Source organism: Carettochelys insculpta, chromosome 3 (genome assembly GCF_033958435.1).
Source record: "Carettochelys insculpta isolate YL-2023 chromosome 3, ASM3395843v1, whole genome shotgun sequence".
NCBI lineage: Eukaryota > Metazoa > Chordata > Testudines > Carettochelyidae > Carettochelys > Carettochelys insculpta.
This window is the reverse complement of record NC_134139.1, coordinates 81,364,801-81,392,042: the sequence shown is the minus strand read 5'-3', so window position 1 is coordinate 81,392,042 and position 27,242 is coordinate 81,364,801. Positions and strand designations below refer to the sequence as shown.

The 27,242-nt window shown below is 39.9% G+C and overlaps 1 protein-coding gene across 2 annotated transcripts in view; it reads left to right on the top strand.

Moving 5' to 3' along the window:
• Positions 1–27,242, top strand: part of SMOC2 (SPARC related modular calcium binding 2) — a 192,383-nt gene that overhangs the window by 76,614 nt on the left and 88,527 nt on the right. For both annotated transcript variants that reach the window (XM_074990234.1, XM_074990235.1), the window contains exons 3-5: positions 11,654–11,760; positions 12,917–13,016; positions 23,596–23,643. In XM_074990234.1, coding sequence (XP_074846335.1) covers positions 11,654–11,760; positions 12,917–13,016; positions 23,596–23,643 — 255 coding nt within the window. The remainder of the gene's footprint in view (positions 1–11,653; positions 11,761–12,916; positions 13,017–23,595; positions 23,644–27,242) is intronic.

Sequence of the window (27,242 nt, the reverse complement as noted above, 5' to 3'; positions counted from 1 at the left end):
CTACTGCAACAGTCAATGTTTGTCGATTGAGTGTGGCAGCAATAAGTCAACGTTGTGAGGAGCACATGGGGAGGTGAGGATGGTCAAATTCGAACTTATAAATTCTAGAATTATAAAATCTATATTAATAAATTTGAATTTATCTCGTAGTGTAGATGCAGCCTTATGTAATCCAAACAAATGGAAATTTAGTTTAGCTTCATATGAAAAAAGACCCTTTCAGCATTTTTAAGAAGATATGCATGTAGAAGCTAAATACTTTATTAATCTATATAAAATATGAGTTCTCTGCATGTACATAGAAAAGGAGTTCTGTGCATATACATAAAACAGTAAAAGCAACTAGAAGTTCTGTGGTACCTATCAGGTATTAAGTATCTGTTAGTCTATAAGGTGCCACAGGACTTCTTGTTGTTTTTGCAGATAACGATTAACACAACTACCCACTTTATACTTATCACCATAAAAAACAGTAACATATTTCAATATTTTAATGAGATGGATGAGCCTGACACCCAGCAGCCAACCATGCTACAGCCCCTTTTAAAATTTTAAGCCCCCCTGCCTGAGAGGGCCTATCCCCACTTTGCTCACCCCTCCTGTAGCATTTAGTAGATAATCCTGTAAAAATCTATTGCCTGATTCAAACATGCATATAAAGGTTATGCAAATTATCTGTGAGATTCTTAGAAGTTTTAGAATAATTTCTATAGACAAATATTGATTTCATCACTATTATATTGTGTAGGGAATTGGCATTAGGTTAATTGCTCATGTTAACCTGGCTCCATCCATGAATTTTGAAACCGTGCTTTTGTGTATTCCTAGTGTTTAGCTTTCAAGTGATTTTTAGGTTATTTAAATAATTTGCACTGTAGTTTGAGTTCTCAATTTCCCATGACAAAAAAAGTACGTTAATTTATTTAAACTAAAATTTTGGGTGGAGAGTGAAGGGTTGTGCTGTAAAACCTTGTCTTTTCTCCCCATTTTTGGAGATGTCCAACCACTAGCATTAGTAGATTAGGGGGAAGCTTTCTGTTTAGGAGAGGATCAATATTTTTTCTCCAGAGTCCAGAAACTGTTAATGTCAGTTGAGAATGAACATTTCAGTACTTGATGGACATCTCTTCAACTGACACCTCAGCATCTTCAAGTCTCAAGTCTCCAAACCTGTCAGCCTACTATATCTTGTGTCAAAGTGAGCAATACTTAAAACAGAAGTGTCTATTGGAGCAAAAACAGATTTTGCTTTGAGGTGTGATGTCAAGAGAATAAATGAATTGACAGGAGCAGTTCATTTTTCAGATGCTGTAAGTGCGGATAGAAACAAGTAGCACTTCACCTCAGCTTGCATCAGTTTAGCATTTTTTAAATATGCAAGATTTCTCTATATGAGTTCTTGGAAGTTCAGGGAATTAGGCGTTCATGAGGAAGCTAGAGAGAAAATGCAGAGAGGAAGCTAGAGAAAGAATGCAATGTTTGATTTGAATTCTGGACATGGAGAGAACTTTGCTTGCTTGTCAATGATGGTACACACAAGCTCACTGGGGCCAAGTCCTGCAGTGCTTACTCAGACAATCTTCCATTGGCTGCAATAGGAATTCTGCTTGAAAAGGAGCTGCATGATTTTCAGGGTTATGCATTCACGATAATATTTGCAATAGTTGTTTTTCAATAATAGCAAGAAGATTCTTTTTTTCCAGCACATAAGTCCGTCCCGGACTATGGCAGAGCAAGCACGCCTACCCAGTTCTGTCAGTCAGCCAAAACACTGCCTCAGAGTTCCTCAGCACCCGTGAAGTGATAGTTTGAGCTTTAGGCATAGCAGGTATAGCTATAGTCATTCCTTTCAATGACTATCCCTGGAGAGTCTTACTGCAAAGAAGTACAGCCCAGACAGCCTTCACAAATACTATTGTTGCTCTTTCTCTGCAATGATATAAACCCCTTTTTCTATGGGAAACTCTATACAGCTTATGTTTAGCTTAACTAATTTATGGTATCTTAAAGAGCCTTGCTGTTTAAAAATGCCATCCTTTTATGGGCTATCATAGACATAACAAAAGGTACTCTCTTTATTTTCAGATTCACATAAAGAACCAAAACACAAGTAAAAATATGTGTGGAATTTCATCATAAAAATATTCTGTTGTTTTCCCAAAAGGAGGGGCATCCAGCATTTCAATAACATTAAAAGAACTGAAGTTTGAAGCAGTGGTGGAAAAAAGTTTGTCACATTTGTCTACAGTACCAGTCGTAGAAGGCACTACTTGTCAGTCTCCAAACATAGGGCCATGTACAGCACACACTTCAGTTAGGAACTGAAACCTTTTCCTTCAAATTCTAATGCTCCTACTCAGCTTGACTTTCCATGCTTGTAGAGTAGGAAGGATATAAACTTGGTCTGAGCTAGTTAACCTTACCACTTCCACCTTCTGCTAACAGTCTGACTAGAAAGATAAAACTTGCACCTTGGCTTGGTAGGTCCAAAAATTCAAGCAGTGCTGAACCACTGGGTGAGACTTCCAAGGCTGAGGGGCCTTCAATGAAAACACCTTGTCTGTAGTCCCATGACAATCAAACATAGGAACTCTTAGCTGACATGCTGAGCTAATTTTATCTGAAGAACATTGGTATCTGCAGGTCGGTTTCTAATACTGTCGTACTCAGTGGATGTAGGACTGGGCTCAGATAGGGCTTTATAGGTTGCAGCTAACACCTGGTATATCAAAGTGGAAGCTGAGCATATTATACCAAGCGTAAATGTAATATGGAAGCTGAGCATATTATACCAAGCATAAATGTAATACAGGAGCTGAGCATATTATACAACACATAAATGTAATATACATCATGTCTTGCACTTTTTCCTTTTCTTCCCCCCTCTCCTACTCTGTTCTTTTTACTTGTTTCTCTCTTTTACTACTTCCCACACCCAGTACTTTGTTTTTTTTTTTTTAGGGGGAGATGGGGATGGGTGGGAGGGAAACCAATTTTTTGAAGATGTCAGGGGACAAGAAAAAAATCACAAAACAGAAAACAATATTGAAAAAAATCACCACAGAATTGAATTTTGTGAAAAAAATTTAATTTTTTAAAAAGAGATATTTTATATGAAAAAAAAATTGTTGGCCAATCCCGCCTAGAAATATTCTTCTGTTGGGTGTACTTTCAAACTAATTTGTGGGCAAATTACAGAATTAAGGTCCTGTTTAAGATGCAAATCTAATTTTTTCCTTATTCTAATACTGGTCCATGTACCATTTTTTCATCATAGTGTAAGTCTATTCAGAGGTTCTTAAAGCCAGTCAGAATGCACAGGAATAGAGAGTGAAAAGACCTCCTGAAAACAGGGGTGAACTGAGGGCGGGGGGGAGTCTAGGTGCGGGCCCGGGCAACCCCGCATGCCGTGCTGCAGGCCCCACCCATTCCTCTGTCACATCCCTGCTCTACTTCCACCTGCCCCATCCCCTCAGCAACACTGCCTGGGGGTTATGGGGCTTGGTGCCATGACAGCAGGGGTCACCCTCCTCTCATCACGTGGGCAGCGGGAGGTTGGCAGCCTGCTCTGCACAGCGGTCTGGGAGGGTGATGCAGTGGTGTGGAGCAGGCTGCTGAGCTTCCACCACCCTCTGTAGGTAGGAGACAGTAACCTCAGCTGCCATGGCGCCAGAATCCCATAGTCCCCTGGTCCCTGCCATTCATAGGACGGTTGGGGTGGCCGTCATAGGGCCTCCAAAGTTGAGAGGCCTGGGGCGGCTGTCCCACTTTGTCCTGTGACGGGACATCTCTACCTCCGAAGTTGAACAATTCCACTTAGTAGAGGTCAGTGCTAATATTGTACATCATTTTCAATCTATATAATTTCACTTTGAGTTTCTTGTTTTGTGCAAACTAAAATCACAAAATAAAACTAAGCACAAATGACCAGGAAGGGAGTCACAATGGAGCAATGAAGATTTGAAACTTCATAGCTGTGATTTTTCCCTGATGTTTGATGTACAATCATAAATGGGCCCATATTCATAAGGTCCATTCAAAACATTTGTGAATCTTTGTGCTCCTTTCAGAATGCCTGGTCTGTTTTTTGGGTTTGTAATAAGCCCAAAAACAAGGTTGATTTTTCCTGTTTCTGATTTTATTGTATTTTGGTGCAGCTTTAGGCACATTGTATCTAGTCACACAAGACCTAGTGAAAAGAGAGGAATATTTTTATGCCAAGGAAGATTCCAGCACAACATTCCTTATTTTATCTTAAAGCTTAACTATCTAACTTGCAGGGTGGCTGCAGATGTGAAAAGCCCAGTGCCTGCCTCCATTAGATGCCAAAAGAAGAGGATTTCAGCACAGAGAATGCTACAATTTTGTTTAGAGCCAGAATGTTGCAATAAAAATGAAAAGACAGATATCATCAAATTATCATTACTAGCAAATACATTCTTTATGTTGTGAATGTCTCATGCTAAATTCTTTGTGGATAACCCCCCCCCCTTCTCGCCCCTCGCCCCCTCAAAATGTGGATGGTCTTCAGATCTTTGAAACAAGAAGATTCAAGAGCAAATGACTAGGTACACATTTCCTATCACTCTAGAGTGCTGATACATTTGCTATTTAGCCTAATAGCGTACAGCCTTAGCTCCAGTGTCACTGGCAATTCCTGCATGGATTGAGGGCATTATATACCACTGCATAATAAAGACAAGCCTGTTACACCGAAAGTACCTTTAGCACAAAACATTACATTCACTGAACAAAAAAGCAGCCCTATAGCACTTTAAAGACTAATAAAATATTTTATTAGGTAATGAGCTTTTGTGGGATAGATCCACTTCTTCAGAGCTGATTGATACGCGTGGTCCCGTAATCAGAAGTACAGCAGATATACATAATGCAATTACTTACCGATTAGTAAAATAACAACAGGAAATAAAAACAAAAGTGAAAAGAAGTAACATCTTCATTCTAGCCCCAATTCAGCAAGATTTGCAAACATATGCCAAATTTTAAGCATGTGAGTAGTTCAATTAACTTCTGTGGGCCTAGTCACATGCTTAAAATTAGGCATATGCTTATGTACCTCGCTCAAACAGGGCCTCAGATGCTCTCGATGCCGACACAGCAATATATTGAATATTTCCAAATGACAAACATGGGACTATTTAAGGAAAAGTCAGATTATATGGGCAGACTGCAGGACAGCAGGAGCTGGAAATGGGAATCTTCAATAAGAGTCAATGTTATCTAGATCAGTTCCTTAAACTATGTTTCATGCAAGACTAGTGTTTTGTGAACAATTCACAGGTGTGCTGTGGGCAGCTAACATTTTTTTATATCATACACTGATGGTATATATATTCTGTTATTAAAAGCACTTTACTTCTTCACTGCTATGATATCTGATTAATTATTTCATTTTGTTTTTGCTGTTTTTGTTGCTTTTTTTGGAGGGGGGGTGGTCTGAAAACAATTTGTTAAAGAAAAATGTCATAGGTGTTCCACATAAAAAATTTTTATTGTTTGGTGTGCCAGGGTCTCAGAAAGTCTAATAAAGACTGAACTAGATTATGTGATGCTGTGCTAGACCTGCTTGCTTAAATCTGTGTGAATTTAGCAACATTTGCTCTCCAGCACAGGAACAGTTAAGCACCTGTGCAAAGCCCTAAGGATAATTTTTTGCTTCACATAATTAAGTTTAGACATTTTCTAAAAGAGATAAATGTTACTGGCTGTTCAGTGGAATTTTAAATCTATAATAAAATAACGAAATATACTATTATCATACGTTAGCAATAAATATATAGCTTATGTCATACACAAGTCAGCTTCCCTGAAAGTGAAGGTTGCTCAGTGAATTGAGGAAGTTATTTTTTTTAATTTTACTGAACACACATTACCATCCAACAGTGAAGAAAAAAATAGAGGATGGACTAAATCAAACCCTCTTTGCAGAAGATGTATTTATTTACTTATTTTGTCAATCAGTTCCATTTCCAGTTAGAGAATCTGAATTAGATCTTCCTGGGGAGTCCAAAAGTTTCTGTAAATTTAATTCATATTGGATGTAGCTGTATATACAGTGTTTGCATCTCTGTTAATATTGTGTCGTTGTTTCCATTATAAACCTCATTTTTTTGTGGCAGATTTTTTTCTCCTCATGACAGATTATAGAAGAATTAAGCAGCTGATCTGATGAAGTGGGTCCGTCCCACGGAAGCTCATCACTGAATAAATCATTTCGTTAGTCTTTATAGTGCTACACTTCCGCTGTTTTGTTTTGTTGGAGTACAGACCAACACGGCCACCTCTCTGTCAATAGTCAGCTGTATTGAAAGTGATAGTTTTCCCCATCCTCTTAAACAACAGGCACTATTGGAGTCAGGACAGTGAATTAGATGGCAGTAACAGTATGTTCCAGTCTGGAGAATTCCTGCATTAAGAATTTGTTTGCATACTCCAAATTCTTATTGATTTCAGCGGTATTTGAGTTGCACAAGGAATGCAAAATAAGGCCGTGTGTTTCTAATTTTTCAGAGGAGTATGAAAACTTTCTTGCAGATCCTGTAAATATGGACATGCTTCCCTTTAATCACAGGAGTAGCTCCACGAAACCCAGTGAGTGCGATTCTATGCTGCTCCTTTAAGGGGGTACACCTACACTGAACTGTAAACCAGAGTCCTGGTACCTGAGTCTTGAGTGCTTACTGACCCAGTCAGATTGTCTGTGTGTGGATGAAAGGGAGACTTGGGCAATGTCCCTTCTAATCTTTTCCATCCATACGTGTTTGTTTTTTCCCCATCCATGTGCTGAATAATTGTTTTATGTGGAAATATGCATCTCCACAGAAACAAAACATCTCGCTGTGGGTGCTCTGCTCATCAATCGGGTGGAATTTGAATCTCTCTTGAGTGGCCACCTAAGTGCACAGCTTACAGGGAGCCCTGGATTTAGGCTCCAACGTGAGTCAGAGCCTGGGTTTACTGTGCAATGTAGACAGATCCTAAGAGGCTCTCTATTGTACTTAAAGCCTGGAGAAACAGAAGCTAATGAGGCTTTAAGCCACACGTGCTCTCACACTGTGGGTGGCTCCAGGGAGGAGAGTGGTGACTGGGTGATGCAGACAGCACTGGGGTTATGGCAGCTTCCTTGGACTGCCCCATGGATTACAGTACCGCCTGAAATCTCCACATCACTGTGTACTGCTGGTGATGCCTGGCCTGCCTCCCTTGCCCCTGGCCACGCCTGCAAAGGGGTGCTCACAGGAAAAGCCTGCTGCTGTCTTTCTCATTTCCTGTGCCAGGAGAATTCTACCCCCACCCAGAACTAGAGTTTTTGGGCAGCCTTTATAGTGCTCCAGCCCCTTTCCTGAACGTACAGGGGTCAGAGCAGAGACAAGACTCACACCCAATGACACAAATCACTTGATTTAAAACTACATATGTGCATAAACTGTTTGCAGTGTTGGGGGTTTGATTGTCCACCTTTGGACAAATAAAGCATCAGCATTTTATGGCTAGAACCAAATGATCTCTCACTGACTCCACATACTGCACTCTGTCTTGGGCTTGTGCATCACTATTGAGTTGGTTCCCAATCAAATCCCAGTGATACAGGAGCTAGACTGAGATCAGTGCAAAATCATTTGTCAACCAGCAACTGATTCTGCTTTTAATTGTAAAAAAGGGATTTTTCAGGAAATATTTTCAAAAAGTGAAAACAGATGCTTTAAAAAAATGTTTCCCTTTGTAGAGCTGGAAACCCAAACACAATAGCTGTGTGAGGGTGCAAGATTTGTCTAGCAATGCCACTCAGCATAATATGAGGCTTTTCAGCTTCCAAATGCCTCACAGATATTGACTAGAGGCTGATCTCTTGAAGAACTCCATGTTCTGTTCATTCCCTCTGAAACATCTGGCATTGACCGCTGTTGAAAGTCAGGATACTGGGCTAGACAGACCTTTGGTCTGACCCAGTAAGGCAGTTCTTAGATTCTCATACTCTTTCACACCAGTAGGACACCATTCACTTCAATAGAGTTGCTCCTGATTTTCACTGTGTCATAGTGATTAGAACCAGGACCATGATGTAATTACTCTTCAGAACACATCTGTGAGGTAATTACAGTAGTATTTTAAGCTAGGTTCATTGTCCAAGATAGATGAGTGTTGGAGTCCAAAATCGCCTTAATGTAGCTCAAGAGAAAGTATGATTTTGGGTTAAAGATCCTGGAAGATGGTGGTGGGGAGATGAAGAACAGGAGACCTCAATCACTACCACAAACCCCTAGTTTGTCTCTTGGCAACCGTCTCTCCTCCCCATAAAATTGGGATAAAATATATCTTTGATCCCACTTTTTGGCTGGATCTACATGTGCCCCTTCCTTTTGAAAGGGGCATGTTAATGAGCGGGTTTGAAAGATGCTAATGAGGTGCTGCAATGAATATGCAGCACCTCATTAGCATAATGGCGGTCGTGGCAATTCGAAAGTGCGGCTTTTCAAATCACGCGCTGCCTGTGGAGACAGGACCTTCCGAAAGGACCCCTCCAGTTTTCAAAAGCCCTTCTTCCTATCTGTGATCGGAAGAAGGGCTTTTGAAAACTGCGGGGGGGAGGGTCCTTCTGGAAGGTCCCGTCTCCATGGGCGGCGCGTGATTTGAAAAGCCGCACTTTTGAATCGCCACGGCTGCACATTATGCTAATGAGGTGCTGCATATTCATTGCAGCACCTCATTAGCATCTTTCAAACCCGCTCATTAACATGTCCCTTTCGAAAGGAAGGGGCATGTGTAGACCCAGCCTTTGTTGCTCTCAAGTATTGTCCTTCTATGGTAAGTTTTGTCTCTCCCTAAGCATGTCGGCAGCACATTGTACTAAAAAAACCTGCTTTTTGGCTGAGGCCTCTAGGCTCCACCCTAACACTTTAAAAATTTAATAATAATATGTCTTCAATGAAGTTGCACTTGGGATGAACTTAGCTCCTCTGTTTTGACATTAGCAATACAGATATGATATTTTGATTTTTATCTTGCCTGTCTTTCATATTTCCTCTGTTTTAACACTTTGTATCATATCCCCAGCTTTAACTGAGCCACAGCTCTTCCATGTGCTACAGTAGACCTTTATAAATCAATAAAGCAGAATAATGTACAAGGATGTATCTGGAATAATATTTTCACTGTTCATTATTACAGTTGTTTGACTTGATAAAATATCTTTCTACCAGGTTTTCTCTGGGGCTTAAAGAAGCACTCTGATTCCATGCCGTTAACTTTCAAATGTTTCCTACAGCTAAACAATCCAAGAATCAGTAGACTTCAAACCTGAGTATTCTATTCCATTAAATTTGGTCACTATGAGGTCTAGGAGTAGTAAATTGACCACAAATGAAGGCTTTAGAAGGAAGAGATGTTCAGAGATGTTGGTGAACAAGTTGTTTGGAGAATTTATCTCTCTCTGGCATACTCTTATGATAATCCCAATATTGGAGATAATTTATAATTCTATCAGTATTGTAGTAGAGCCCTTATGTGCTGGAATTTATATCACTTTTCCTTTTAGACATTTAAACCACATGTTGTACTAAAAAAATGAGGACAGAATTCCACCAAAGGAGTGATTTATTTTCAGTTTAAAACACTGGCTGCATTAAAACCACATGTAAGTAAGTACTGTATAACCAACCCAAGCCCATAACAAGGCTCAAGGCACTGAAGGTGGATTAAATATATTTGGTTTTAAACTTTGGCAGTGCATGGACTAACAAGATCTACCTAACTTACACAGTGCATTAGCCAAAATGGAGATGCAAGTTCCCTTAGTGAAAATCTAACATATTATTAAAGTATGTGTGCAAAACAACTTAGCCTCTTAACTAACTTTTCCTGTATCTGTGAATAGTGGAATGTTTCTATCCATTTTACAGGTGACATATAGGCTATGTCTATACTAGAAGCATCAGTCGGTAGAAGTTACTCTTGACAGGGAAATCTCGACAGAATCTCTGTCGACAGTTTGCATCTATACACAACTTGCTCCATTGACAGAGAGCTTCCAGACTTCACTGCCCTCTAGTGCTGGAAAGCAGAATGGCAGCTCTGCCACCAGGGCAGCTCGGCAACCAGAATTACTCTTTGTCGACAGATGTGTTTACACTACACTTCTGTCGATAGTACTATGTCAACAGATTGTTATGCCTCAAATTTTTGAGGGATAATACTGTAGAGGCAAATGCAGAATTCTATCGAGACTCTGTTGACAGAATGCTTTACATGCATAGACACTCCCTGAGTTATCTCGACTGAAGGCCCCTTCCGTCAACAAAACTGTCTAGTATAGACACAGCCATATGGTCTCTGCAGATGTCCCTTCAGAAATATCATAAAGATTTAATGTTTAATCTTACTTTATTTTTTACAAATTAATGATGATTTGCATTTCTAATCACTTTACAAATGAACTAATTAATGCTTTCATTACTCATGTAAGATAAGCATGATAATCTCCACTTTACAGATGAGTATCAGAGGGGTAGCCAAATTAGTCTGTATCTTCAAAAACAACAAGAAGTCCTGTGGCACCTTATAGACTAACAGATTTTGGAGCATAAGCTTTCGCGGGCAGAGACACACTTCATCAGATACCCCCACTCATACATTTCACTTTACAGAGTGGGAAGCTAATGCACAGAAATTAAGTGATTTGTCCAAGTCCAAAGAGGAAGTCAGTATGAAATTGAAGAATAAGATTAAATGACTCCTAATTTCTAGACCAGTGCTCAGATGACAACTACTGTTACTTTACACTTATTGAACATTTAACAGCACATGCTCTTGTCCTTTTATGGAAGCTTTTTGCTGGTTTTACAGCACAATGCTCCCCTAAAGCTGTTGGGTGTGGACCATTGAAGAACCTGTCCAGCATTCAGAAATCCTGGGGTTGCCCAGAACCTGTAGAGTGGCTGTAACACCACTCCCCCGCCTCCATACTCCTCCCCCACCATACAGAGGGTATGTCCAGGGAAAAATGGGCATATCCTAGTTTGTTCCTAGAGGAGTAGTGGATGCTTAGGTAATTAAAGCAGGTTTCATTTTTCTCTAATCTCATAAATCACAGATGATTTATTAGATATATTTTAGAACCATATAAATTAGAGCTAGAAAAGTTTTGTTGGTTATTAAACTCACTGTTTGAAAGTGCAATAATTATTCTATGTATTGTACTGTAGGTTATTATTGTATTACTGAAGCACCTAGAGACACCACTCAGATTGCAGGCCGGTTGTGATAAGCAATGTGGAAACACGTAGTATGAGAGAATTCCTGCTCTGAAAAGCCTGCAGTCTAAGTAGAAAAGGATTGCAAGGCAAAACGTGGTAGTAGACATGCTGCTGGAAGACATACTGCATTTGGTAGACAATAGGTACTCTTGTTAGATAACTGTATTATGGGGGATCTTAGCAGAGAAGCAGCCATGATCTAACTTGTAAAATTTTCTCTTTTTTCCCCTAATATTCAGTTAACAATACATCATCAAGCATGAAAAGAACCTGCTCATTATTTGGGCCTCTGAGCCTTCTGCCTTATTTCTACTGGGCTATCTCCTATGTTCTCTTTAATGTTGCATCATTCAACTTATTTGCCTTCTCCCTTTCCTTAGATGTGTCCAGATGTGTGGCAGAGAGGAAATACACCCAGGAACAAGCCCGCAAGGAGCTTCAACAAGTCTTCATTCCTGAGTGCAATGATGATGGCACATACAGTCAGGTATTTGCACACCTGGTTGTTCAGCAAGCTTGTGTGTTTCTGGTACAGCAAGGGAATTACAGTAACACTGAGGTTTAGAAATAGAAGGATAGTTCATTTTTGTACCAGTTTAGTTCTTGGCCTTTCTTTAGAAATGATCAACAAAATAGCTGAACATGAGGTTGGTTGTGCACCCCATTCCACTAGGGTGAAACAAGCCAGTCATTTCTCGTGACTCTTTGACAAGTCACAGGCTGGTAAAATGTTCACGATTTCTGTCCTGTTCCTGATCCAAACCGGTAATCTTGCGGCAAAGGAGTCCATAGCTTATTGCCAACACCATGAGTCATACTGTAATCCTCCCTAACCTCTGCTGAATCTCTGTGCCGGCATCATGGACTGAGCTCAGGCGATGACTTAGAATCCAAAAGGGATGTAATTTGAAGCTTTTATCACAGTCAGATATAGACTAATGAGGATTGATTTCTATTACCATTATAAGTTTAAAAGGTAAAAAGTTACCTTAGCCATTTTCATTGCAGATAATAGTTCACATTCAATGTATAAATATCTGGATGGTAGAGAAAATGATAGACTCCATAGGTCCTGTTAAGGTGTTGGGGTTTGTAGAGCAATTAATTTAAATTAAGCAATCCAGTAGTTTCCTCTCTGAGAGCCTGGGGGATGAATAATGGAGGAAAAAAGTGCTGTGTCTTCTTGTTCCTGTGAATGAGATGATATGTGGTCTATTTGGAAAAAAAAAAAAAAGCTAAATAGAGCTTGCTACAGAAGGAAGACAGTCAATCTATGTGATCCCCTAAGGAGCTTCTGTGAGCTTTGCATAATGCTCGTTTCTTATTCTTTTAGTGCAGGACATAAAACAAGCAAATACTCATCAATAGCTTTCTCCTTACTTCTCCACTGAAGCACCTACTACCAAAGCACTTGAGGGAAGCTCTCCTTTTATGCTTGAAAAATATACCTCAGATTTGAATTATGGTCTACTAGTGGATTCTCTGGACACAGAAAAAAATACCTCTTTAAAAATATATTCTGCTGGAGGAGTCCATTGGACTCAAGAGACTTATCTAAATATATATTCTATATGCCATGAACATTTCAATATGGTCAACACATGTCTCATAGATTTCCCCGACTTGATGTAATTTCCTGACAGGTTCAGTGTCACAGTTACACAGGATACTGTTGGTGTGTCACTCCCAATGGACGTCCAATCAGTGGTACAGCTGTAGCACATAAAACTCCACGGTGTCCAGGTAAGTAACGATTTGGTTTATCGTGACGTTCATCTCTTTTACCTACTTGTCTTCATTTTCAGGATTTTGTACAGTGCTCATCAATATGTTACCTATATGCCTGCATATATATGGTGGCATTCAGCTACACTGCTGAAATGTTTATACCTATATCTTAGAACTGTCTTCCATGTAAATTCAGTGCAAACATTCCATAGAGTTTTGATTTTTAAATGTTCCAGATATTAAGAATAATTTTAAAAGAACACACAGCTCAGTTTTTGGTGTTTTGAAAACCAGTGGCCAGACCTTGGACACGTGGTGGTACGGGGGTGAGGGAAGGGGCAAACAAATCTCCACACACCCTTTGCAACAAAGACGATAAGCTGTACTAACATTAATGTTAAGCCATTGTTTGTAGAAAACGAACAAAAAACAATAATTGCCAGTCCCACAAGTTTATGATCTTAAACCAGTGCACAGGACAAATTAGCCAGCTTTTAGAGATTGCCTGTTAGCCTCAGTTCAAACATGTGAAAATGTGTTATGAATCAGAATTGTACAAGCAACCATGCAAATTACTTTTCCAGGTGTTTTAGGTCAATGTAACTGCTGCTTTTCTACAGAGAGAGCACTGAGAATACCGCAGTTTTGTGAACTGCAGCAGCACGAAACCCTGCTCTTTAAACTTCTCCTACTGATGAGATTAATTGATATCTTGGATCCCAGGTGCCATGTAACACGCTAACAGACCTGTCTGCGGGCCTAAAGGCCTTAAAGAGCAGCCTGCAGGCTTCAGAGAGAAAGAGTGGGAACTTCCATTCTGGGGGCACAACCAAGTTCCCATCCTTGTGTTATGGCCTGTTACAGCCTTAAGCCCTGCATACATAAATACTAGCTAGCCATAACAGCCCCTAACCCCTGGGAACCTGAGGAGAGGCCAGTAACCAGGGCAACCTTGGCTTCTGCCTGATGGGAATGCTAAAAGTGGCACTGAGCCAGTATGTGCACACCCAGTAAACAGCTAAGGGATAAAATCACTGTGAGATCCTGCCCCCTAGCTGAGTTTTGACCAGGGACTGTCAGCCTCAGGCATGCTCAGGACCTTTTCCCCACCAGCTGGAGTAACGTCTGCCACAGCCCTGATGTGAGGCACTACAGGACCAGAACTCCCTGCAGCCAACAGGGACATAAGCATGCCAGATCTTCTCTCGTCCAGTTATATATACACATTCCTGTAGTGCTTTGTTTATCATGTGTACTGTGTGAATTAATTGCAGTAATGTGGAGTAGATAAGCTTAATAAAATACTATTATCCCTAGTCGGCTCCGTGTTGAAGCAAATCCCATAAATATCGTCTGGCCTTGGCCTTGTGAGTTGACGCCAGGAAGACAGGGAGAGCAGAAGAAACTGAGATAGGGCTTCTGGTTGGGCTCCCTCACCCAAACCTTCCCTGTAGTTAAATAGCATTTTCAGAGGAGAAATCTTCATTATTACAATAATCACAAGAAACGAGAAGATCAGAGAAGAGATGAATGTGTAAGAACAGAAAAACAAGCATTTTAGGCTGCTTTTATGTCTTTTGTGACTTAAATGGTGTGGAATACCTCACAAGTGTCATGTTCTATGGTGGATTTTACTTCTGCATACATAAAAGTCAATTTAGTCCAGTGATCTAGACCAGTGATTCTCAAGCGGGGGTACACAGAGATCTGCCAGAGTTCATTAACTCAGTGTTTCTCAGCCATTTTTTATTAATAAAAATTGGACTTATTTTATGTTAATTTTTTTCTTTATCCTTTTTGCACAGTCATAAGCCGGATGGCAAGTTTATCGTCTATAAGTATATTCTTCCAATCAACCAGTTATGAAGTCTGTGGCCACACTTGACCAAACCTTTGAAATGGCCATGCGAATGGCCAAATTGAAGAATACTAATGAGGCTCTGAATTGCGTATTCAGCCCCTCATTAGCATTCGCATGCTTCTGGCCGTGTTGCTTCGAAAGCGCCACTTTTGAACAAGTACGCTCGGCACAGCTACATGGGGGTCCTTTTCGGAAGGACTTGACAAATTTCAAAATCTCCTGAGAGGAATAAGGGGATTTCAAAATGTGTGAGGGCCTTTTGAAAAGGACCCCATGTAGCCGTACCAAGCCGTGGGTGTTCGAAAGTGGCTCTTTCGAAGCATCGCATCCGGAAGCATGCAATGCTAATGAGGCACTGAATATTCAATTCAGCGCCTCATTAGTATTCTTCAGTTTGGCCATTTGCATGGCCATTTCGAAGGTTTGGCCAAGTGTGGCCACAGCTAAAATGTTCACAAGTCTTAATATTCAAGAATAAGAAAGGAAATGTATTTGCATTTAATGGCTGATACAAACCCTGACCCTGATTCAGGACCCCCTTTGAGTGCTTTAGTGTTCTCCTGAATAGAGATGGATAGAACTTAGTTTAGCAATATCAGTGATCATGAAATCTAGTAGCTTGCTCAATTTCACTATAGTCAACAAAAAAGGATTTAGCTCATGCAGAAATCTCAATAAATAATTGTCTAGCAACTCTGTCACATGAATGCCATTAATTTCTGGAGCACAGTTCTGCATTACTGACTGACTTACTGTACAAGCAGATTTTTGGGATTTTTCATGCTCCATGTATCCAAGAAGAGGGTGCAGCTTGTTTCAGATGCTTTAACCGATGAAGCAAGACAAACAAATTGTTCGGTTTCTTCACTTACACTGATCACCTGTTTGCTTTGTTTAATCAAAGTCATAATATGACCCAGACCACATCCTCAAAAAACCTTCTTCTGTATTCAGAGACAAGGGCACTATTTTGCAAAGATTTGTGCATGTGCTTACCTTTCTGCACAGCAAGTAGTCTCACTAACACATGAGCATAAAGCTAAGCATGTGTGCAAGTCTTTGCAGGATCAGGTCCAAATGAGGATGCCGGGTCTGATCCTGCGCCACTTAAGTTAATGGTTGTTTTTATATTTATGTCAGTGGATGCTGGACAGGGCTTGTGGTGTCTCAGACAAGAGAGTTTTGACATGCTAGTGATCAATAACTCAGTCTTCCTGAAAGAGGATATGGCAACCTGAGGACCGGGAGTCAGTGCTACAAATTTTACACAAAGTTATGCAGTGAAACAACACAACCCCATGTGCTAATTTTACAGAATGACAGTTGCTGAAGTTGAGTTGCAATTCTAGTCTCTTTTCCAATCCATTTCCAGGACGGTCATTTCTCAGGACTGGAGTGATTTTTTTTTTCCCCCCAAGGGGAACACTGAAACTTTCCATTACAGCGAGTATTTACTTTTATCTTTTTTTCCCTCCCTTTTCTATCATTATGCTTAGGAATGATGCCCAAAGTATCATTACTTACAGAGTTTGTACTTGCTGCCGTCTTAATTAGTTCTTTTGGGATATCGTAGACTCTCATCCAAGTGAGACTGATAAACTCTGTAATTTCTGGCCTATTCTCAAGAATTTTCTTGCTGTTATTTGATATTGCAAGTACACATCTTACAGCACTGGAATCTGACAACTGAACAGCCATGTATTCTTCAATTGCCCCTGCTTTTCTGGGGTTCTTTACCACTAAGGGAGTAACTCCATTAGCTGACAACAGGATCTTTGCAGGATCAGGTCCAAATGAGTGTACCGGACCTGATCCTGCGCCACTCAAGTTAATGGTTGTTTTTTTGTTTATATCAGTGGATGCAGGAAAGGGCTTGTGGTGTTTTTCTTTGTATGCACCAGGTTTTGGAGAGAGCTGGGACACACCCTTTACATTGGTGTTATAATCCTTAACAATTTATTAGTAATAATGTAGCTAGTTTAATCTTCCAATTCTTTAATACCTATATAAACTAGGATTAAGCCTGGTAGAAATTATTTTTTTCATTTCGTTCTGTGAAGCTTTATTGCTATTAATATACATACCTAGACCCTTCCTGTTAATGTTTAATTCTAATTCTTCCCATTTTATGATATTCTATTTGAAGTGCAAGTATATCACGCTCATTACAGAATCTTTGCCCATATTCTTTAAATAAACCAGAAAGATTTTATTCAGAATTAATACTGTCTCACAAGACACTGAGGAGGCCTTTTCAGGCCAGTAGCAAGTGGAAATAGATGTAGTGATTTGGGGTTAGAAAAGACAAGGAAAACTTTTAATCTCCAAGCAGGTGTAACCTGAGCAGAATCTCAAGGTAACAAAAGGAGCTCATTCAGAATTTTTCATCTCCATAATTTTCCATCAGCAAGAAGATTCTATGGGAAAATTTCAATTTCATCAAAAAAATCCAGTGTGCACCCACAGTATAAGCAAGGACAAACAGAGATCTTGTACTATAGACTATTTGGATTTTCAGTACAGTTTTGCAGGCCTCGTATGTGGAAAAAAGTTTTGGATAAGCATCTTAACATTTGGCTTCTTTCTTGTTAGAAAATTGACAAATAAAGAGAAATTGAAGTAGAATGTCCTGCACAGGAAATGATGAGAGTATCCTCACACTTTATTGCATTTATTGCTGTAGAATACTTCATCTCCACGCACCCCTAAACATTTGAAATGTTTTTAGCTTATATGAGTGTCCAGCAAACTAAGCATACAGAAGGCCAGAAAGAACATGGATTTTAAAACGTAGAGTAGAGCAGGGGTGAGCAAACTTTTTACGTCAGGCTCCTTTTTTTGTCCTTGCAATTAGCAGGGTCTCCCCAGCCCATCTCATGTAATCCAAATGGACAGAAATTTCAGTTATGTTCCTGTGGAAAACAAACAAGCAGGCAAGCAAACAAACAAACAAAAACAAAAACCCCAACCCTTTTGGCATATGTGAGACAATGAGCATGCAGAATGTAAAAACTTTATCAATCGGTATATAAATGTGAATACACACATATGAAAACATTTGTAATGAGATGGATGAGTCTGAGGCCCAGCAGCCGATCATGCCGCGCTGCCTTACAAAAATTCACGCCTCCCCCTAAATGCCTGCCCCCACACTTTGTGCACCCCTGGAGTACAGGTTAGAGCAGTTGACTAGAAGTCAGATCTCTTCTGTCCATTCCACTTCAGTGCTAAAGGGGTATAATATTATTTCCCATCTCACAGTATTGTTATGAGACTGGCTTAATAATCTGAAAAGTCATTTGAGATCCTTGGATGTCCAGTGCTATATAAATTGAAGTTGTTCACTAGTCCTAATATCCATTTCTGTGCACACCTCTTACAGCAGCTACCTCATTTACTGTGGACCAAAGACATGGAAGGATGAGAGATAGGCATCATTTCAAAATGCAGTACCCCTCCCAAATGGTAAAGCCTCCAGGCAAATCAACACAAGCCTTTCTGGCTATGCCAAAAACAAAAGAAACTCCTGGCACTTGGTGTTACTGAAATACATGGGGCACCCTATAAAGACCCTCACCCTCCTAAAAGCTATCACCATTCCTGCAAAAGCACTGGGCTACTTGAGAATCGCAGAGTAAATCAAATGCACATGAATGCCAACATGAAGACAGCACCTTGAAAATCAGGAATATCCCCCACCCCACACACACTTCATCCACTAAAGAGCACCACATGGAAAACTAGGCATTTTTACAACTCTCTATGTCTGTTACTAACTCTTCAGAGAACTAAAGTAATTCCATAACCACAGAGCCATGTGAAATGGAGCAGAACTGTAGAAGCAGGTGTTAAATGATAAATATTGGAAAATAAAGTGTGCCCAATTGCAGGAATACACATATAACTACAGTTGAACAATACTAAGTTGCTAAACTTATGGTTCCCTTATCACACATCAGAAATCGTAGATGAGCCATTTGGTAGATTGTGCTCCTAGATCTATTTTCCACCTCCCATTTAGAGTACCATAACTCTCTCAAAGCCAACACACGAGGAACACCTTTACAAGTTCCTATCTTTTACCATCTGTTGGATAGCATAATGCAATTTAAACAAACCCGGAAAGACGCTAAGGGCATGCGTCTTATTTTTGGCTTTTTTTCATATTTCCTCTTATATCTTTCCTTGTCTGGGAAAGACCTCTTTCTCCCTCAAGCACACACACGCTCACAAGAGGTGCTATCTTTTGTTTCTGCATGTGGGAGCTTTTGAAGAGATATGTATTTGTGGTACACTCTGCCAGTTGTGGTGGAAGTCTATTTTCAGCCTATTTATACATTTCTTTCATATTCTAGTTACTGAATTTGTCAATCATTGGTACCTTTATTATTTTAATAGTGATTCATTATTTTATGAACTACATCATTACATTATCATGAATTACAGTGCAGGTTGAACTTCTCTAATCCAGCACCCTCCTATCTGGTAACATCCATAATCTGGCATGATTTAGTTCACCGGTTGACCGCTTACCATGGATGTGGCCAAGTTTCCTGTGGTCCCATAAAGTTTGCTTACAGCCACCAATCTTGGCTCTCAGTGTTCTGTGCTGTTATTTAGCTGAAATTTACTCCTAAATGTCATCTAAGAGCCTAGTAAGCAGTGGAAGTAGCAGTAACACTGTTAGACAATACTGACCTCCCACGGTCCAGCAAATTCTCTTGTTTGGCACCAGTCAGGTCCCAAGGGGGCTGGACTAAAGAGATTTGACCTGTATATTAAAGTCATTGCAATCACCTACCAGCTGTTTTTACTAATGTCCCAGTTTAAAGATATTATGTCTCTGTAGCTTTCTGGATAAAACTGTCTGAAATCTTATTTACATTGGTGTTCCCTGGTATTATCTGGATGCACATTAAGAACAGCTAGGGTGTGTCTACAAGGGCACAAACCTTCAAAATGGCCATGCTAATAGCCATTTTGAAGATTACTAATGAGGCTCTGAATTGAATATTCAGCACCTCATTAGCATTAGGATGCTTCTGGCCGCACCACTTTTGAATGCACGCGGCTTGGCTCGGCTACATGGAAGTCCTTTTCAAACGGACCCCGTGCCTTCCGAAATCCCCTGATTCCGCTCAGCTGAACAGAATAAGGGGATTTTGAAAGGGGATTTTGTAGCTGTACCAAGCTGTGCGTGTTCGAGAACGTCACTTTTGAAGCGCTGTGGCCGGAAGCATCTTAATGCTAATTAGGATGAAGATTTGTGCCCTGTTATTTTGATTTCATGCATCACCACTAGGCATGTGACACTGAAGCCCAGAAGATGGATCCTGACTGGGTTGATCTCCCGGTAACTGTAGATGTACCCTTACGTTTATTTTTAACTGCCTGCGTTTGAAAACAAATTTCAGTTACAAATATGAAGCTGCTTCCAGCATAGGTAAGGAATGGACAGAAAGTCTCATTTCAATTTACACTAAGCCCCAAGCACCTCATCCCTCACCTCATAAAGGAACCTTCCAGTGTGGTTATATTACACCAAAACCCATGTTGAATCCCTTTTATACTAACAGAGTGGTATAACAGGATCCCAGTGTAAATGAAAACCGGGTCCCAAACCTCTCAATGAACTCCACAATATTACAACACTATTTCAATATTATGTGCCAATATTAAAATGAAGTATCTGCAAAGCAGGTTGCAATTTTGTGAAATCTGGGGCTTAATACTGCTCACTTTGCTGTCATGAGTAAGGGCCTTTAGTGAGATAAAATAATTTAACTTTATAGATGATATTTGCTATAACTGAAACAGTTCACTTGAATCCAAGGTATACCCAATTCCTGTAAGCAGATTCACACAAAAATGCTTGCCCCCATTCAAAATCCCATTGACTTCGGCCCTTTAATTCAGACTGCCAATGGAGGGAAGGTGCAAAGGTGGGGGCAGTTGCCCCAGGGCCTGGTGTGGTCCCAGCGCCTCTGAGGGTTGGCTGGGGGAGGCTAGCTCCCAGCCCCACCTCTTCTGCCCAAGGCCTCCTCCTTCTGAGAGGGCCCAGAACTAAGCCCTCCTCACCTTGAACAGTGGTCCCAGCAAGTGTGTCACCAGCCCTGACTTCAACAGAACGGGGCGTGAAAGTAGGAGTCTGCCTTTATAGATCAAATAGCAGGGTCCTTAGCCTTGGCTAGTATTTAATCCTATTTAGCAGAGATTTCCCTTGACTGTGGCCGCTACCATGATGGTAGAATCACCTTCTGTGCTTATGTTTTGTTACTTATGATGCTGGAAAAAATATAATACCAGGGATTTCTCACAACATCTACAAATAGCAGTGTTTTCAATATGAACAGTTTAAACTGTAGCTTTTGAGAACCTTAGGCCATTTTGCTACTCAGCCATTTATTTTCTGTTTTGGAGGCTTTCATATCTGCAGGCCAGATTGATGATGTCAGATATTTTTTCTCTGGCAAACTTTCCTGTCTAAATTTCATGTTGAAATGGCCATCAGTTCAGTGTGGTAAACAAAACTTTTGATGCATTGAGTCACTTATTCAACTCCTAATGTTCGATCAACAAAAGCGTTCTGTAAGTTTGTTTAATCTAATTTTAATTCTCAGTGAATTTAGCACTTCCAAGGGGAACTGAGTTTAGACAACAAGCTCAGTTCATAGGCTGCTGAACAGTTGTCTGCTGGTAATGGTTCTTCATTACTACCAGACTGAGTAACAAGATTTGAACTGATGAGAAATAATAGCCTTTATATTTCTTTGACAAAATAGATCGAGAGGTGACTTTTTGATACTTACAACAGGATTTACGCAGGTCTACAATTAATTCCTTAGAGGACAGAGTCTTCCTAGGGCCTCCTTCTGCTTCTGTTAATGTCAGTGTTTATTGATGACAGCAGACTAACCAAAAGGCAGGACTAACGCTAACTTTGAGTTGTTTCATTAATTAATTGCAGTTGAATTGAGGTGACAATACCTGATCACATCCAGTCATAGGGATACCCCCTCCCTAGCAGTCGTCATTATCTGATATTTCAGAGAACTCTGGAACTACACTCCTAACGTGACTGTGGCCATCCATAAAAGCTTGTACACGTGTATGTGAAAATTTTTTCCTGAGCCCTGTGAGTTCCCTGGGTGTGAGCTTTATCTTTATTTTAGCTTACATAACAACAGATGCTAGTGTTGGTTATAAAATTTCACAGCCACAAAAACTAATTATATTTTCTTTTACTTATAATGAAGGTTATGCTATAATTAGTTTAGCTTTCTCTGAGTGCATTGTTTGCAATATTACATGAAAATAGGTTAAGATTATTTAGCTTATTATTAAGGTGCAAAATCAAGCACTCGGAAATTAGAAAATGGTAGAGTTAAGGTTGCCTGAGCAACCTTAATTTTGCTCCCTGGTGTAAGCATGTGTTAACAGTCTGTAATTACATGATGATATATCATTTTCCACCAGTACTTGTGCCTTATTCGGCTAGCAATGATATTTAGTTACTATCATCCTGGGAAAGATTTCAGCCATTATTTTAGGGGTGAAGAACTGATAGATTTACAAACGTATAGAGTTTTAAGGCCAGAAATAATTATCTGTGATCATTCACAGCTTCCGTATCTCATTAGAAACTAGTTCTCCAAGCTATTCAATGCCCCATTTCTTCCTAACACTAAACTACATCATTTGAAGACACAATTTAAGTGCATTTGTATTTGAAAGTTTAGCAGTAAAGCTGTCTTGTGTGATTTCTGAACATTAAACATGAACAAATCAGACTAAATACCCCAACAAAAAAGTTGTACAAATATTTTGTAAATATTACTGTATTTACTTTTTCATTTTGTTTCCTCCTTTATATACCTTAAATGAGAATTATCTGAAGTATAAAACCATTGTCAATATTAGGTCCTGGATTCACCAGTCCATCAAATTCATTTTGTATGCTGCCTATGTGGTACTTAAAGCCGCCGAATATTTGCCCAGAGAGCTCTTCCTGCATAGGCAAACCGATATAAAGCTACTGGAGATAGCTGTGTTGAGGAGAGATATGCTGGGGTCCTAGTGGAAAGATGACAGAGGTGAAGAGAGGTGGCATGGAGAAGCAGTGCTCTGCTATGCCCATTTCCACAGCAGCAAAAAGTCCTCAGACTAGGGGCTTACATATAAATTAAAGCTGTCCTCTGCTACTTAAATGAATGACAGAACTAGATGGATGAGATCACAGGGCCTTCACTGTCTCTTATAAGTCTCCCCTCTTTGCTGTGCCCAGGCAGATCTCAGTCACCACAGACAACAAACTGCTTTGCAAATGGAGCCCTTCTGGGGGACTCCGATACCCAGGCAGAGCCCTGTGGAAGTCGAGAAAGATGTGCATAGGTGTGAAAGTCAGCAGCATGGATACGACTACAGGATATGGGCCAATGAGTGTGCTGTGCTTGAGCAAGTTTTCTTGCAAGTGTATTCCTCTACCGTACATTTGTTCTCCCTTGCTTACGTGCAATGGTCACCAAAAATGAGCACCTCACCCCGAGCTGGTGATACGCAAATGTCCGTATGGGGCTAAGTCAAAAGTTATGGGCTTACAAAGGAAGATGTGTCAAGTATTCATGGCTGATGCAAACAGAAAGAGAAAGGAACCATTTAGACTAACATATGTCCCTAAGAAGGCAAGTTAATACTGATACTTTTTTCTCTCCTATCCTTTTTTAACATTTCCAGGTTCAGTAACTGAGAAGTTGCCACAACGAGAAGCTACAGGAAATACAGGTAAATATCTCAGGATGTTGTGAGGGTTTTTTTAAATAACGAAAACAGTAAACTTGCAGGCTTTGGAACCTCAATCTTTCACAAGTTTGAAATGTAAGAGCTTTTATTTTTTGTGGGTTTTTTTGTTTGGTTGGTTTATTTTACTTGTCCTACCTCATCCTTAGAGCTGTTGTTGCACTGGGCTCACTGGAAAATAAATTCCCTTCCAAGCCCATTACCACCTTCCCAATAAAGTGTAGTTAAATTTTTATTGCCACTAATAGTCTCCTGCCCTGAATGGAAGCCTGTTCTGTGTCCTTGGTGGAGCCAGCACTGTTGAGCTCCAAAATCCAGAGAACTGGTGCCATTATTTCATCTCCATAGCAACCTGGACTTGACTCATCTCAGGCCTGGCACTTTGCTCTCTAGAGTGATGAATTCAGCTGATGTCTTACATTTATAGCCAAAGGATTGCTGCTATTAGAGATACATCCTCATGTATCTAAGTTGTAATAATTCATGTTCCTGGGGCAAATTCATATTTGATGTGAAACTTATACCCCACATGAAGCTGGGCCCTTGATTTTATTTAACAGCAAAAGAAAAAATGCAAAAAATAGTCATTCTAAAGGCAAATGAAAATGCATTCTCTATAATACCGATATAAATGGGCATTTTGCTAGTATAACTTCAAAGGAGTAACTTCAGATTTACGCTGGAATAAATAAAAAGACTATCTGGCCCAATATAGATTTAGTTGATTTGAGATTTTGCGGGAATTTTAGCAGTGTAACATCATACTCTGAATTTAGTTTCACCAAAATAAGTAATTCTAATATGTTGAGAAAGTCAGTAGCTGTTTAAAAGTTAGTTCTTAAAAGATACGTTACTCAGCAGAGCAAAATCTCTCCTTCATGTGTTTATCTGACAGACCCTGGGCTCCACTGACCTCCAGTTACCCACAGACTGCCGGGAAGCTTTCTGTGGGTCATGATTACCATTCTTGGCTATGAACTGCATTTATTGCACCATGTAAAAAATCTTGCCTGACTCTTGGAGACCTTGGTTTTTGTCTGTGAGCTTTTCTTCAGAGAACTGAGCACTGGTGAAGATTAAATAAATGAGCCCTGCTGTCTGCAGTCAACTCTAACTGATGTAGATGGGCCGAAACCAGGCATGAAGGGAAATGTAGAACACTGAAGCATTCAGCTGTGTTATTCACTCTTGAGACCAACCAGCTGCCCGTACTTGTGTGGCTAAAGATGACTGACTCTATTTTAGTTTTCATACCTTATTATAGACATAACTTGGGGTCCTATTTCTGAGTCATGCCCAGAGTGTTCTTAATCAGTGTTTTCCATATTTTAAGATTTTCTTCAAGTCAGCCTTGAAGAGTAATGGTAATTTATAGCCAAGAAACCCAGCAACATCCTCTCAGCATGAGAGTGAAATTAACTTATTTATTTGGCTCTGGTAGGAGAGGGAAGATGAAAACTGTGTCTTCAGTTGAGGTTGGTTGTAGTCTGCTGTTACATAAAATAAAAGGTGGATCAGCAGATCAAAACCCACCGTTACATCTTCTGTTAAAAAACGAAGGCACTCATGGGTAATATCACCTGGGAGATATCCTGTTGTAAGATGGTGACAGTCAGACTTTAAATTCCATGAAGCCAATGCTGCAGAGTGCCAGAAGCTTAATAATTATCGGTAAGGATGTGTGTGAGAGCTAAGTTGCTTGCAGAACCTAACATGAACCTCAGCTATATAAATCAGAGGCCACAGAGGAACAGAGAGCATGTGTTAGGTTGTCTTCTTCAAGAGCATTTGCTTTTAACATTCCACAGTCATGGCAGACTCATGCCTTGTTTGTAGTCACAAACATAACTTCAGCACAAAATCCTATTTCCTGGGAGTTTCCTGATTCTTCCTTTACAGTATCTGAATTCCCCCCGTCCCTTCTTTCAAGATGCCAATTCCCTGCATTTTGCATTAAATAGCATTGTTGAAACAGAACAGACCTAGAGGGCATACATAATATACAACCAGATGAGATTTCAGGTTACAGGAGTTTCAGATTCATCTTTGGTTTTACAGTTCATACAGTAGCAATATTGTCCATTTGACCAGGAATCCCTTGTACAGTAGAGTAGAGTAGAATAGAATAGAATAGTTGGCAGGCCATGCAAGATGGCCAGCAAGATTCCTGTGTTAATTCTAAGCCCCACATGAATGAAGTGCCTCTTCTGCCTTGGCTGTTCTAAGTGTAAAGCATTGAAGGAGCAAATCGTCAGGCCTTTTAACAATTAGGATCTCTACTGGACTGAGGCCAGTGCTCTTAAAATGTGGCAGCGGGGGAAACTTCAGGGACATATTGTAATCTGCTTTCCTAATAGCACCAAAATCCATAGATTTAATTTCTTTCATACTCAGGGCTAAAAAACCATCTAGCTTAGCTGAAAAACACTGTTTTCTGAATCAAGGCCATATCTCTTTTCTCTGATTTTAGCAGGGGGCGTGGCAACTTTTTGAATAAGTGAGATTTGAGTACTAGAGCTGGGTTTAAACATACATATTCACCACAATCCAAATGACATGAATTTAGGAAACCTGTTAAATTAGATCTGCTCTGAATTTATCCAGTAGTGATGCCATATATGTTCTTATTCTAAAGAATTGATTACTATGTGTCTCATTCCATATTCTAAATATTTTTGCAAGAATGGGTGTACGTGAAAGAGCAATACAGGATATTACTAGTGTTTCAGTTAGACTGTTCCTTTTTAAGTGAGGTATACCTATGCCTAATATCAGAAGGGTAGCCGTGTGAGTCTGTATCCCCCAAAACAACAACAAGTACTGTGGCACCTTACAGACTAACAGATTTTGCGGAGCACAAGCTTTTGTGGGCAAAGATCTGCTTCTCTCACTTCTGAGAGGAACTAATTATTTTCAGGTTATACAGATAGCCTCACACCAAAGATTGGACTCCTTAAACACCAGCAATAAGTGTCTCTCTCTTTCCAACCCATTGCCAATTTTTGGATAAGGCCTTTTTTTTTAAACCATCTTAGCTCCTTTAAACATGTTTTCATGGACTAGCATCTTAAATGCCATTTGAACAAAAGTATTCATTAATGGAACAATGTTGCCATTAGAATAGTTTTCACCAGGCTGCTTGTCTGTAAGGTTTCCAATATTATAGCTGAATTTAGGCCACTGTCAGATACAAGAACAAAAGCCCTATCTAACAAAAGCGTAGGGTGGAATCCAATTCAAAAAAATATAAACAAATTAATTTATTTGTGTTATTTATTATTTACTTCCTCCTCTTCTAAAATCTGGAGATTTTTTATTCAGACAGTGGTTGACAGTCTGATGGTAAATTTTGAATTCATCCATAATTACATGTGCTTGGTGCCCTCTCTGAAATTAGCTGATGGCTTCAGTTCCCTTACCACAGAATATTACAAAAACACTGGTAAAACTGACATTAATGTACACTCTTGTCCATCTCAACATAGTGGTCAAATATTGAGCGGACGTGAAGAATGAATGACTTGCTCATCTAAAAAGGGAGTCCTCCACAAATTTAGGATGAAGCATTTTGGTTGGGAAGCTTC